Source organism: Anomaloglossus baeobatrachus, chromosome 7 (genome assembly GCF_048569485.1).
Source record: "Anomaloglossus baeobatrachus isolate aAnoBae1 chromosome 7, aAnoBae1.hap1, whole genome shotgun sequence".
Taxonomy (NCBI): Eukaryota; Metazoa; Chordata; class Amphibia; order Anura; family Aromobatidae; genus Anomaloglossus; species Anomaloglossus baeobatrachus.
In genome coordinates, this window is record NC_134359.1 from 245,291,403 (window position 1) to 245,306,748 (window position 15,346).

Below are 15,346 nucleotides of genomic sequence, written 5' to 3' on the forward strand. Positions count from 1 at the left end.
CTACACTCGCATAGAACTCTTATGACATATGGAATAACATACACATGACACTCGTCCCACTTTTCGGGATATCGGAGCCATTATTTATACTCTAGTGGAAGTGAAACCTGAGGAAAACATCCAGAGATGGAAGCATCTGCTCTATGTTTGGTGGTTGAGCTCCAATTGTGACATCACCCATGTGTAGCCACGCCCCTCATGATGTCACAGTTGGATTCCACTTGTGATGTCACGGAATCTTTGTGTGTATAATGAGTGATGTTACAGATTGAGGCTTTGTCTGGAGAGACTCATTGTGGTATCTACACAATTAGTGATTTTCCTCCATACTAAAATGCTATTCAGATTACTGCTAGTTCTGATTTTGCTATTAGCGCCTGTGACAGGTGCTCCCATCGGAAACCGCAACATGCGGTCCATACCGGAGAACAAGATCCAGGGAGGTAAGTGCATTACCAGATATACACTGACTATGGGGTAAAGAGGGACCGCCATTTTAATTTTTACTTCATAAATCAATAATACACATGGAAATAAGCGACTTTGTAATATTTCTTATCAGAGATAATCTGCTACTTTCTCCTTCTCTCTGATTTTTCACTCTTAATTCACCTGTAAATTCTGTCTTCAGTGAATACAAATTTCCCATTCCTGAGATAGGAGATGACAGTTGCTGCTTTTCATATTCTATGGAGGAGGAGGAGCGAGTGGCCGACAGACATTCTGCTGCAAGTTCTCCTGACCGTAAGGTACAGATCTCCATAGAACATTATGAAAACCAACTGTCATCTCCTATCTCAGTAATGGGAGATTTGTAGTCACTGAAGACAGATTTCACCTCAGAATTCAGCATTTTGAGAATGAAAGATCAGAGAAGAAATAAGCAGATTTCTATGTGAAGATATTACACAGTTTATCTGGTGAAGGGTTATCTGATCACTTCTGTTCTTTCTTTTTCTCTTTCAGAGGATGACATCGTCCTTCCCAATAATTCTCAGGATCTGACCGTTAACATTGCTATAGGTGCTTGCCTTGCCTTCATCCTTGTGATAACGGTTGCTGCCATCTCTACCCTCATCTATAGGTAAGTATAGTAAGGAATGATTTATGGGCCACAATGGAGTCTGGAGGAGAAATGTCTCATCTTCAGGTCACTCCAGTAATGGGGACATTTCAGTGTAGACTAGAAAACCATGTGCAGGACCCTGGTCCAGAGGCCATGTCAGTGCCCGTGGCCCCCGGAGCTGAGCACTGGGGACTTCCTGCTCCCTGTCGGCATCCGGTGCTTCTTCCCCAATACCAGGACATGTCCGCACTTCCACAGAGGACATTGTGGCTCTTCCCAATCACAAGAGGCGGCTGGACCAGGCTCCGCTCCAGTGCGGACTTCTAGGGTCTCTCCAGACTGGAGCCCGGGGACTGATGGGGCAGATTAGACTTTTATGTAGATAATGAAGAATAATTATTGAAAGGACAGAATGGTGATAATTCTCCTGATAGAACATGTAATGTAAAACGTGTTATTACCCTGTGCAGAAATCACATTTCATTATAATTTACAATATGACTTCAATTTTACCGTTTTACAGACTTTGGAAAAACAAAAAGTCCAGAAGAGATGAGGAAGGTCAAAGCCACGCTGACGAAGATCGTGAATGCCACGACGACTTATACAGCCTGTGCAGCGGCAAACCAAATGGTAAATATATCTTTACACATGTGACATTGTATCACGACCGGGGAAGGGCTTCTCAGGTGTAGGGGGCTCCAGAGCCGAGCTCCCTCCACACACGGCAGGTACCGGCTATACTCTATAGATGGCATTCAGGGGGGCTCAGGAGCCAAGCTCCCTCCACACGCGACAGGTACCGGCTATACTCTATAGATGGCATTCGGGGGGCTCAGGAGCTGAGCTCCCTCCACACACGGCAGGTACCGGCTATACTCTATAGCTGGCATTCGGGGGGCTCAGGAGTCAATCTTCCTCCACACGAGGCAGGTACTGGCTATACTCTATAGCTGGCATTTGGGGGGCTCTGGAGCCGAGCTTCCGCTACACGCGGCAGGTACCGGCTATACTCTATAGCTGGCATTCATCTCTTACACCCGCAGCTAGCGTCCAATTGCAGACAAAGCTATTAACCATTTAAATGCTACTGTTTCCCAAATAAAGGGCTCCCATTATCCCTTGCATTGATATTGAGGGTGACTGATGGTTTACTATGGCAGCCAGGGGTCCTTTAAAGACCCCTATCACTGTCCTCTCCATCCTTCTGTGAGGCTCAGCCATATGTTGAGGTCTATAGGAGAAAAGGGTGATCATTATATCCTGCAGTATCATGGTATTGCAGGATATAGTAATTAAACCGTCGCAGTTTTAAGTCCCTTAAGCAGACACAGAAATATTGTAAGAAGTAAAGAAAAAAAAAAGATTTCAACACATAACATTTTTTAACAAAATCTAAAAGTTTAATTCTTCCCCCTATAATTATATACCGTACATATTTGGAATCGCCACATTCATAAAAGTCCGGTCTATTAAAAGATGGTATCAATAGAAACATCAGCTCCCAAACAAAATTTATCACTTGGTGCTATCAACAGGAAAGTAGAAATGTTAAAGGACTTTGAAAATGGCAACACAAAGAAAATTTTTTTTATACTATTCAAATTTTTATCACTTAAATAGAAAAAACCTGATGCATGTTTGGTATCAATGTAATCGGACGGATGTATACGAAAGTGTAAAAACTATAAGTTCCCTACTCCTTAAAGGGTTAATCTCTCTCTATATACAGGCAGTTATTGCCGGCTTTTATATTACATGGAAGCAGTCCGGGGCATCCATTACTGACACTGGGGACATTTAATGGAAAAACAATATTTTAGGAAAACAAATAATTTCCAAATCCAAATCCTGTCAGTGAATGAACCTGAGACATAAAGGAAATTGTCTACAAGAAACACAGAGAAGATATTTATTTTATTAATGCTGATTTCAATATTCTGTGTTACAGGAGAACATGAGGAGAAAATAAAGCTTATTGCTGATGATGCTCCTCATGGACCCAAGACTGAAAATGGAGATATCCTTGAAGAGACCAAGATCCCTGTGTCTGGCCCCCCTGATGTAATAATCGGCATGCCAGATGAGGACGTGGTCACCGCCTCTGGCCCCTCTGATGTAATAATCGGCATGCCAGATGAGGACGTGGTCACCGCCTCTGGCCCCTCTGATGTAATAATCGGCATGCCAGATGAGGACGTGGTCACCGCCTCTGGCCCCTCTGATGTAATAATCGGCATGCCAGATGAGGACGTGGTCACCGTCTCTGACCCCTCTGATGTAATAATCGGCATGCCAGATGAGGACGTGGTCACCGCCTCTGGCCCCTCTGATGTAATAATCGGCATGCCAGATGAGGACGTGGTCACCGCCTCTGGCCCCTCTGATATAATAATCGGCATGCCAGATGAGGACGTGGTCACCGCCTCTGGCCCCTCTGATGTAATAATCGGCATGCCAGATGAGGACGTGGTCACCGCCTCTGACCCCCCTGATGTAATAATCGGTATGCCAGATGAGGACGTGGTCACCGCCTCTGACGGTAAGTTTATTTCATATTCACTTTGAGCAATTTCTTTTAATGTAAGTCCCCTGCCCCCATTCTTATACTCACCCTCCGGCGGCTTCAACCTTTTTCGGCGCTGTTCAGAAATTACATCAGTAATGCTCATAGCAACTCTGAGAGCCAGAACGAGGCCAGAACGAGGCTCTCATAGACTTCCATTGAGTTGTGACCTTCAGTGCGCTCCATGAAATACTGGAGCTATCGGCAGATCACAAATCGCCAGAGAGCGACCTTAGCGCCACTGTAAACAGATGAAGATGGCAGGAGGTGAGTATAAGACTCCAGCGGACAAATTAAAAAAACAAAAGGTTGGAGTGGTGCTTCAAGCAATATCTTAATATTTTCTGGGTCTCCACCCAGGCTAGCAATGAAGCACAATCAATGTCCATTAAATTAACAGCTAATCTTATAGACAGTGGACCTAATTGGCGTCTATTCTCTGTTTTTTTGGTGTTTTTCCCATTTTTGTACATAATTCTCATTTTTTTTTGCGCCTTTTTTAAAGTCTACTTATATGTATTTGCCTGGTTTTTATGTTCACTGTTAGGGGCAGGGTTTGTGGTTTCTAGATATTTTTTTTTTTATTTATCAATTATCTATTACTTACACCAGTCCCCCGGAGAAATTTTATGTTTGCCTGAAATTGTAGCGCAATATTTGTATCATTTTGTAAAGCGTGCAAAGAATGGCAAACCAAGTCAAAGGCCAAAAAAAGACTTATTGTTTGTTTTCCACAAAATTTATGAACTACTTGCAACATTTTGAAGAATGTGGTACAAAAAACGTTTGACAATTACAGAAGAAACAAAAGAAAATTAAAGAAAAAATACGATACTAATGATATACTGTATCTGGTCCAATGTGTTTTACAGAACATCAAGAGGACATGGTAAATATTCCACCTCCTCCTCCTCCGCTTCCAAGTTACCATACACTTTTTGGACAAGGAGCGGACATGAATAGATCAGAAGGCTCTATGTCTGACGACAAAAAGGACTGCGACCTCCAACCACAGTAAGTTATTACCTCTTATATGTATGAACTAGCTGTACTACCTGGCTTCGCCCGGGTTAATAACTGCTGTTAACAAAATAGAATGTATTAACAAAAATGTATTCTGCACACAAACACCACAAAACAAATAGATAGAAATGTAATGATTAAAAGGCAAAAACTAAGCTAATAGCAGCATTTCACCCCATATATTTCAACACCACAGATATTCCGCACAGATTTAACTAAGGGGTACTTTGCACACAGAGATAAATCTGCGGCAGATCTGTGGTTGCAGTGAAATTGTGGACAAACAGTGCCAGGTTTGTGGCTGTGTACAAATGGAATAATATGTCCACAATTTCACTGCAACCACAGATCTGCCAAAGATTTATCTGTGTGTGCAAAGTAGCCCTAAATTGGCCAAGTAATGTGCTCCGTCTGTCTCTTTCCAGATCTGTCTCTTTCCCCGTCTGTCTCTTTCCCTGCCTGTCTCTGTCTGTCTCTTTCACCGTCTGTCTCTTTCACCGTCTGCCTCTTTCCCCGTCTGTCTCTTTCCCCGTCTGTCTCTTTCCCCGTCTGTCTCTTTCCCCATCTGTCTCTGTCTGTATCTTTCCCCGTCTGTTTCTTTCCCCATCTGTCTGTTTTCAGGTCTGTCTCTTTCCCAGGTCTGTCTCTTTCCCCGTCTCGTTATCTGTGTCTTTTTCTGTCTGTCTCTTTTCCTGTCTTCGTCTGTCTCTATTTCTCTGTCTCTTTCCCCGTCTGTCTCTATCAAGGTCTGTGTCTTTCCCCATCTATCTTTGTCTGTCTCTCTGGCTGTCTCTTCTTTCCCTGTCTGCCTGTCTCTGTCCCTGTCTGCATGTCTCTCTGTCTCTTTCCCATCTGTCTCTTTCCAGGTCTGTCTCTTTCCAGGTCTGTCTCTGTCTGTCTCTTTCCCCGTCTGTCTCTGTCTGTCTCTTTCCCCGTCTGTCTCTGTCTGTCTTTTTCACCGTCTGTCTCTGTCTGTCTCTTTCTCTGTCTGTCTCTATCTCTCTGTCTCTTTCCTTGTCTGTCTCTATCTCTCTGTCTCTGTCTGTCTGTCTGTCTCTATCCGTCTCCCCACCGACATTTTATTACCTCACATATAAGCTTCTTATACTATGAATGTCTTTTGTTCCTATAGCAACCACTCACAGCTCCTACTAATAACCTGTAGTTCCAGGCTCCATTTACTTTAATGAAGGCATGTTTTTTGGAGAGTAACTGTAAAACGCGGGGTTAAATTTTCCTGTCACAACATAGTCTACGACGTTCCCTGGGTCACATGAGGTGTCTGTGCAAAATTTTGTGATTGTAAATGCGACGGTGTGGATACACTTTTCGTTTCACTTTTTCCCCATTATGTAGATAGGGGCAAAATTGGTAAATTGGAACGCGCGGGATTAAAATTTCGCCTCACAACATAGCCTATGACGCTCTCGGGGTCCAGACGTGTGAGTGTGCAAAAATTTTGTGGCTGTAGCTGCGACGATGCGGATGCCAATCCCGGACATACACACACACATACATACATACACACATACATACACACATACACACACACACATACACACATTCAGCTTTATATATTAGATGTTTGTGTATATATATATATAATGCAGTTTTAACATAAACAAGTAATGGGCTAAATAATTAGAAATTGGGCGCTTTAGAGCTAAACATTTTAGCTTTATGTATTTATTATCTAGAGCAGGGCTTCTCACACTTTTCTACTTGTTCCTCTTTAGACAAACCCAAGAAATGCCCGAGCTTCACCTGGACGATCTAGCCGGTGAATGGGCCTTGCCACCTGTAATGGACGGCTGGGATAGGGTCACCTCCGCTGACGGTAAGTTTATTTCATCTTCACTTTGAGCAATTTCTAATAGTTTCTGGGTGTCCAACCCCACACCGGGAATAAAGTAGAATCAATGTCCATTAACACTTATAAACAATGTGTTTTACAGAAGGAGAAGAGGACACGGAAGATATTCTACTTCCAAGAAACATCCACACTTGCCAGTGTGGAAACATGCCCTTTAGGGTACAACTTTTTGTTTACTTCAAAACAAAGGACGGAGACCTCCTGCCCATGTAAGTTCTTATGATTTTGTATTATGTCTATATGTTTTATGATATATGTTATGCTTTAACATAAATTGAAATTGCCAAATTTTTCTACTCGTTCCTCATTAGACAGAACGAGGGTCTGAGCCTCACCAAACAGACCATGGGTGGTGCCTGGGCCTCACGACCTAGAGTTAAAGCCCATACTAATATCAAAAATATTTCTGTGTTATTTATTTATCTCATAAACCCAATATAATAATATAATGTTAGAATAACTACAAAATGACCCACAATTTTTCTAAATGAAATATTGCTGCAGTCATAGAATGGACTGTGCAGCACACAATCACTTCTAGGGAAACTGCCCCCCCCCCTCCCCAGCTGCCTCTAAGGGAAGCCTTACCGTTTGAGAGGCACTGATCTAATGGATGACAGAATATTCTTGGCTGTCCTGCTGATTATCATATATATCCATGTATTTATATTATTCCTTACTTTTTTGCTTATTTTATGATCATGTATTGCAGGTGAGGCAAAGCGAGGTCAAGACGCAGATTCCGGGCTCGGTCTCTGCTCCCACCCACTGGACATGACATTTACCGGACTTTCCGCAGTCAGATGTAGTCACAATACAAGTGACTTTCCTGCTGCATAGAGGCAGATTACCGGGCTCGGTATCTCCTCTCACCCATGGATATGACTTCTACTTGACTTTCCGCAGTCAGATGTAGTCACAGACAAGTGACTTTCCTGCTGCATAAAGAGGCAGATTACCGGGCTCGGTATCTGCTCTCACCCACGGATATGACATTTACCGGATTTTCCGCAGTTAGATGTAGTCACAATACAAGTGACTTTCCTGCTGCATAGAGGCAGATTGCCGGGCTCGGTATCTGCTCTCACCCATGGATATGACATTTACCGGATTTTCCGCAGTTAGATGTAGTCACAGACAAGTGACATTCCTGCTGCATAGAAGCAGATTACCGGGCTCGGTATCTGCTCTCACCCGTGACACTTACCGGACTTTCCACAGTCAGACGTATTCACAAACAAGTGATTTACCTACTGCATGAACAGACAGATTCCGGGCTCGGTCTCTGTTCTCAACATTGTACATGCAAAGCCCAAGGGAAGGGCTCTCCTTTTAGCCATGGTTCCCTAAAGGTTTCCTCCACTGGGGGTTTTTCCTTTCCTGAGCGCTGAAGGACGACTCTTCATGAGTCAAGGCCCCCTGTCATCATCATCATCATCAGGGCCACATAAAAAATTGTCCTGACTTCTAATGGGAACTTCTATATTACACAAATTGAAGGAAGTAAATAAAGAAGTCAGCGTATATCATGTGTATCTGCGTATTTTTATAGATGTTGTTGTAAGTTCTTTGTTCTAACTCAAAATCAGTTTACCAGCTCACCAAGGAGGACAAATTGTGGGACGAAGCACCCTTTGTCATGATATCACATGTGTGTCATGGGTGACAGTCATGTGGTGTCCAGCCATAGAAGGTCATAGCGTTTGGCTGCGCAAACTGCTCCCTGACCTTTTATCATTCCTGCTTGATGCATTTAGTATCCTATGTATCTCCTCAGCTTTATTTTCATCCCTTTCCCTTTAGGACCCTGCAGAGTTCCTCTCTTTTTCAGCTGCTTTTCATCAGCACTTCCTTGGTGTCTCTATATAGACTCATTTTCCCATACTCAGTGCTGGTGATAAGTCCTCTACACTTTACAAGTCTTGAGTGAAGCAGTAGGCTCACATTATTCTGGTGTAACCTGGTTGTTATTTGCAGTTCCTCTTCCTAAGGCATCTGGAGTAGAGAGAAGATGAGTTGGAAAACAAACAATGGCGCAAACATTGGGTTTCATCCTATAGTATGAGTGAATAAATTGACATGAAACTGCTCACCTTGAGAGGTTGTGATTAGTCACAACCACGATCAGAGTGTTAAAGACACGGCTGCTGCGGCCCTCATGGAGAATCACTCATATGTGGAAAAGAAAGGGTTAACCAGCCGCGCTGCTGTGAAGAATCCAGGAGACTTATGAAGTTGAATAGTGATTTATTCTATGCGTTTCAGAGACACATGTAATACACATTAGATAATGCAGTGTATATTTGGAATTGTTGAGTTATTGTAATAAAAAATGAAAAAAAGAAAAGGAAAAAGAAAGAAAAAAATGTTAATTTTTAACATGTTTTAGATGTATTGAATTATTGAATATACGTAATATAATTTGATAAGACAATGCTTTAATTCTATGTATCTGACACTAATAATGTCACTGTGAATTATTGTTTATGAATTCACTCTGGGAAGAATAACTAATGTTACTGTAGGTACTAATGGGTTTTACTTTTCTTGTTTTTTTCTTCCTCACCATTTTTATTTAATTCTTTTACATGTATGTAGTTATTGCCTTCACTCATTTTCATTCAGTGAGTAAATGTCATTATTTTTGCTCACTTTTATGTCACCCCTTTGGATCAATCAATATGTCTCTTGTTTATTAATCACTTTTGCGCATACACGTTCTTGTTCATACACTGGAGCGTTCTTCACTGTGAACTCTGTCGTCAGACATATTGTCGCTTTACCACACATCCCTACCAGGTGTTTTTCTTTCCCATCAATTGTTAATTATTATGGTTTTAAATTCATTAGAACCTGTAATTTAATTATTATTATTATTTATTAATATAGCGCCATTTATTCCATGGCGCTTTACAAGTGAAAAGGGTATACATAAAAACTAAGTACAACAATCATGAACAATACAAAACACACTGGTATAGGAGGAGAGAGGACCCTGCCCTCGAGGGCTCATAATTTACAAGAGAAGGGTGAAGGTACAGTAGGTGAGGGTAGAGCTGGTTGCGCAGTGGTGTACTGGTCTGAGGGTTATTGTAGGTTGTAGGATTGTTAGAAGACCTGGGTCTTCAGGTTCCTTTTGAAGCTTTCCACGGTAGGTGAGAGTCTGATATACTGGAGTAGAGAATTCCAGAGTATGGGGGAGGTGCGGGAGAAATCTTGTATGCGATTGTGGAAAAAAAAGATGAGAGAGGAGTAGAGAAGGAGGTCTTGTGAGGATCTGAGGTTGTGTGCAGCTAGGTACCAGGAGACTAGGTCACAGATGTATGGAGGAGACAGGTTGTGGATGGCTTTGTATGTCATGGTTAGTGTTTTTAACTGGAGTCTTTGAGCAATGGGAAGTCAGTGAAGGTATTGGCAGAGTGGTGATGCCATGGAATAGTGAGAGGAGAGGTGGATTAATCGGGCCGCAGAGCTTAGGATAAATTGAAGGGGTGCAAGAGTGTTGGAAGGGAAACCACAGAGCAGGAGGTTGCAGTAGTCAAGGTGGGAGATGATGAGGGCATGCACTAATGTTTTTGCTGATTCTAGGTTAAGTAATGTGACACGCCCGCACCGGGGCCATGGGGCACTTGTTACTGGGCCGCGGTTCTGTTTCTGGGACTTTGGCGGTGGCGAGGCCTGGTTCCGTTACACCGGCGGTCTCGTTTAAATATAAAGGGGATGATGACAGTTATTCATGATGCCACCTGTGGTATGCGGAAAGTTATATGCCGCCGCTGTGGGATGCCGACCTCTGGGGCAGATGGTTACGCAGCTGAGATGGTGCAGCTCTCCACAGGCAGAAGTGGGCCCCAGGGCAGATGGGGGTAGTAGTAGGTGAGGGCAGGGGTGCAGGCCGGAGGTGCAGGCAAATAATGGAGCGACACAGGAATGCAGTCTCAAAGTTTTTACTCACTGTAGCAGGTTCCAAGGCAACATGACGTCAGTGACCGTCTTTGGAGTGCTGGGGTTTCACTGTGATGGGCTTCCGCCAATACTGGGTAGTTTGACGGTCAAGACCGGTGCACCCTTTTAGTATTACTTCCCTGGTCATCTTACTGCGCTAACTTCTCTCTTGCCTGTCCCGCGCCTATGCACACAGTGCCCTGTGCCAGTGTCTGCAGGCCCTGTTGGGTGGCTTGAAGCTCTATCTCTTGGCCCTATGTGGTTACCTTCCAGCGGATACGTGTGCGGAGTTGGCTTTGGTACTAGATTGTCCTCAGCCTCTTGTTTTATTAGCGAAACACGTTGGTTCTTCTCCACTAGTCAAGTCCTTCCACTCCGATACTGTGTGTGTAACGAGGCCACGGGAGTATGGCACTCTTCCCGTGGGCTCTAGGACCCCTTCTGTCTTGTGCCCGGGCCGAGCTGCACCAGCTCTAGGCCACAGGTCTTCACTCCTCCACGGCTCCTTCCAATTCTCTCACACTACAGTGTCCCCAACTAACTAAACTCCACCCCCAGGCTCTGTCAGATTAGGGGGAGGGAGGAGCCATCACCAGTAGTGGCTATACATAGCATTAATGGAACCAAGCCCTAATCCTGACCTGGTGGAGAGCTGCTAATTGAGGTGTTGTGTGTTTTGTGTGAATACCGGTGGATGACCTCCTCCGTACCCAGGATGGGATACCACACCTCTGGCTGAGGCGTGGTACCTCTGTGGCGACTGAAGTCTCAGGGGTGCCACCAATGCACAAATCTGGGAGATGTTTTTGAGTTGTAGTCGGCAGGAGGTGAAGAGGGCTTGGATAAGTGGCTTGAAGGATAGAGCAGAGTTGAGGGTTATTCCGAGGCAACAAGCTTGCGAGACTGGAGAACGTGAGCAGCCATCAACTTTGATGGATAGGTTTGTTGGAGGGGTTGAGTGATGAGAAGGAAAGATAATGAATTCAGTTTTGTCCATGTTAAGCTTTAGGAATCGCGCAGAGAAGGATGACGTAGTAGACAGACATTGTGGGATTTTTATGTCTATATTATTTTATGTAATAATAATTTAACAACTAATACTCTTAATTTATTTCAATTATTCTGAACTAGTATTATTTTATCTCATATTAATGCAATGATAAATACATTATTTACATGATACTTACAAATTTTTTTGAGGGATTACCTAATTGTATTAGATTTAGATATGGATACTTATTGTATTCCTTACTTTTTATATCATGGCACATACTTTGTCTCTCGTCGCACCCATTCTTACTCTAGAGCAAGCGCTTATGTACCACCCCGCTCTCAGCAGCCGAGCTTCTCGGATCCGGTCCTTCTGTAGGTGGCTCGAGGGTCTCCGGACCCGGGGGTCTCACGGTCACTTCAACCAAAAAGGGGGGTGATGGGATGGTGGATGTAGGACATATAGGTACGGATTGAGCCATACGGAGTTTGTGACGCCACCCACGGGATATGGTGATATTGGGCACCACCGCTGCAGTTACAGGGCACCTGGGGGAGATGTTGTGCAGCAAGTTGTTAAATCCTTCGTGGGAAGGGATGGTGGCCCCGGGACCCGTTGGGGATGTGATGGTGCAGGGAGATGGGCGACCGCAGTGTGCTCGTGTACTCACTATGGTAGAAATACACGAGTCTCTGGTAAACCAAGGTGATGGTGGTCGGTGCCCACAGCCGGCTGCGTTCGGGTTCCCCCACCCGGCTGGTGGTCTCTGTCTTTCTCCTGCACCTGTGTAAGATGGTGGACTGCCTGTGCTTGCAACTTCAGGAGTCCGCTCCCGGCTTGTGGTTGCCTAAGGAGCCCTTTGCCCACAGACGCTAGCCCGTGGGATCTCTGATCCATGGCGGTGGCCTATTATCCCCCTCGGTGGGCTGTTGCCTTCAGTCGGGACTTTGGGTAGGACAGGACCTCTAGTCCTGGCCGCAATCAGTTAATTAGCAAGCCCCCAGTTGCTTCTGGACCTAGCTTCAGGGTCTGATTACCCCTCTTTGTGCTCCGGTTTCCGAGTCGATTCCCCGGGTCGGTACCGGCGGGCCACTACCCTGTCCCAGTCCACCTCGGATCCACCGAGCCGTCTTCCCAGCTCCTGCAGACGGAGACCACCGTCTGCCTCCTAGCCAAAGGCATCAGGGCTCCTACCCTTGTACCTGTCAGTTTTCCTCAGGCCCAGACACAGGCCTGACCTCCACTCTCCTTGAACTCTAAAACTGCTCTGTCTGAACTTGACTGTGTACTTTCCCGCCCCAGGCTGTCTGAACTCCTAGGTGGGCGACTTCCAACCTCCTGGTTCCGCCCCCTGGTGTGTCCATCAAGCCCTGAGGGGGTGACTAGGGTTTAAAGGTTTGGCTGTGTGTTACCTGTGAGGGAAAAGTGTAAGGCGGGGCCCTATCTGTGACTACCTGGCCCCGCCAGGGCGTCATACTTTCTCCTCTTTTGGTCTTCTCCCACACATATGTGTGATGGTGCTCTAGGCAGATACTTGTTCTCTGTATTTCACATTCCTTCAATGTAAGAGTTTTACCTGGCCGTAGATTTATTTTTACTCTGCAGTATAGTGCCTTGTGAAAGTATTCAGCTCCCTTGAATTTTTTAACCTTTTTCCACATTTCAGGCTTCAAACATAAAGATAAAAATGTTAATGTTATGGTGAAGAATTAACAAGTGGCACACAATTGTGAAGTTGAACAAAATGTATTGCTTATTTTAAACTTTGTTAAAAAATAAATAACTGAAAAGTGGGGTGTGCGATATTATTATAATATTATGTGCCCATCCTTGTCCGCTTGTACTAATGTGCACATCCTTGCCCTCTGTAATAATGTGCTCATCCTTGCCTTTTGTATCTTTGTCCACTGTAGTAATGTGCCCATCTTATCTTCTGTAGTAATGTGCCCATCCTTGTGCCTATCTTGTCCCCTGTAGTAATGTGCACAGGATTAGTGATGGGTATAGGTCTATTAGACCTCTAAATCACTAATCCTATAGGTAAAACAGGGAAAAATCATTATGAGGAGTGCTGCAAGAAAATTATTTTTTATTCCTAAAAGTGATATAATATCTACACAGAAAAATGCCTTCAATGGGCAACACACTGGCACGCTGATGCTTCACAGTCATTAGTGAACCCGCTCATTTCCAAATGTGTATATCCTCAGTGCTGTCTCCTGCATTCATAGGTGAAGTGGGTTCACCACCCTTACCATCATTCTTCTACCACCACAATCTACTCTACTTTGGTACAATCTGACCCATATTTAAGGCACTAACATAACTGGGAGGGCATTGGTACTGTACAATCATCAAGGCGTGTCAGATGAGTATTATAGCTGACACACTTCTGCAATAGTTGGCCACTTTGGGTATTAAAGGGTTATGTCCATCTCTAGAACTTATCACCTACCAAAGAATAAAGTGGAGGCACCAGAAATAAATTCTCCTCTATAGATGTACATCATGACATGTGCTGGTTTAAAATTTATCACGGAACCCAAATATAAAAACTCATATATTTAATTTTTTACAAACCAGGAAATCTCACTGTTGGACTCTTCTTTTTCCTGGGAGCAAGAACTTCCGAAAGTAATAGCTTTGTAGATACCTTGCCATGTTGCCTGGTGTTCTGGTTTTCTGAACCTTTGTTTTCCGGTTGGTGCCTCTCCTTATGGAATTCCAAAATAGGCTATGACATAATGAGATACCACAGATTATTTTATTCCACTAACTTTCCCTTGCCTTATCTCTACAACAGTGTTGTCTTCTGCCGTACAGTATACAGGTGGAGCGAGTCATGAGTTTCAGGTAGGTCAGGTGCAGTTTTCAGTATCTGGTAAAGTAAAGGGTCATGAAGATAACTCCTGGGTGTATTTGGGGAGTTATCATTCGGATTGGTGAAGACCTCAATATTCATCACTGCCCACCAGTGCTCTAGTGTGTAGCAAAGAAGCTTTGATGAGAGAAAGTGGGAAGTCAATGTGGCGCCCTGGACAAGCCAGGACGTCACAGGTACTGCAACAACACACCCCACACCCCGGTTAGGCACTTCAGCCGCACACACAAATCCTTGTTGCCTCCCTCCAGGGGCTGATGTCCACACCAGGTGGGGTGGAGCCAGGCGGTTGGCCCCACCCATCGAGGAGTTCACAGCCCTGGAGGCGGGAAAGGAGTTCAGTTGAGTTTAGGGAAGTGGTAGTAGAGGAGCAGACTGACTGTGTCCGGGTACGTGGCCCGGGCACATACAGCAAGGTTGGCAGACGGTGGTGGCCGTCTGCAGGAGTGGCCTATCGACACGGAACCGTAGGGCCGGGGTTGGGCGGTGGCCCACCGGTACTGAACCGGGGAGTGAAGAGAAGCCAGCACAAACCGGCAGGGCCTGCGGACCCCGACCAGGCTGGGAGTCGCCGTTAAACTGGTTAAATCCGTTAGCGACGGGAACCTCCGGGGTTTCCTAGCAACCAAGACCCGATTGAAGGCAACCGTCCAAACCGAACAGGGAGATACAGCTACCGCCAGAGCTAGACCTCCCAGGGCCAGAGCCTGCGAGCAAAAGGGGCTCCCCCAGCATCTATCCAAGCTGGGGAGCGGGTTACCGGTGGGAAGCCATCGGGACCGAAGACACACACCAGGTGCAGGGAAAGGCAGCCACCACCAACCATCCGGGAGTGATCACAGCAGCCGGCTGCGGGTCCCGTCCATCCAGCCGTTTGTTTTATCGGAGACTATGTATCTGTTCTTGGCTGAGTGAGTACCACCGTGCCCTCTGGCACCGCACTGCCCCCGCGACCCTGCACCTCACCTACCCTGCATTCCTCCCTTCACCTTACCGGGCCC

At 45.1% G+C, this 15,346-nt stretch overlaps 1 protein-coding gene across 1 annotated transcript; it reads left to right on the plus strand.

Annotated features, from left to right (window-relative positions):
- Positions 1–233: 233 nt before the first annotated feature.
- Positions 234–3,458, plus strand: LOC142246680 (uncharacterized). Its single transcript, XM_075319745.1, has 5 exons — positions 234–443; positions 967–1,084; positions 1,590–1,699; positions 3,018–3,346; positions 3,420–3,458. Exons 1-5 carry the CDS (start codon positions 335–337, stop codon positions 3,456–3,458), a joined length of 705 nt encoding a protein of 234 aa, XP_075175860.1. The 5' UTR covers positions 234–334.
- Positions 3,459–15,346: the final 11,888 nt, after the last annotated feature.

Bases quoted from the DNA above. Each gene is read 5' to 3' on its own strand.
- LOC142246680 (XM_075319745.1), top strand. From the start codon at position 335: ATGCTATTCAGATTACTGCTAGTTCTGATTTTGCTATTAGCGCCTGTG. The intron at 444-966 runs GTAAGTGCATTA...TTTCTCTTTCAG, and splicing joins GGAGAACAAGATCCAGGGAG to AGGATGACATCGTCCTTCCC. The intron at 1,085-1,589 runs GTAAGTATAGTA...ACCGTTTTACAG, and splicing joins ATCTCTACCCTCATCTATAG to ACTTTGGAAAAACAAAAAGT.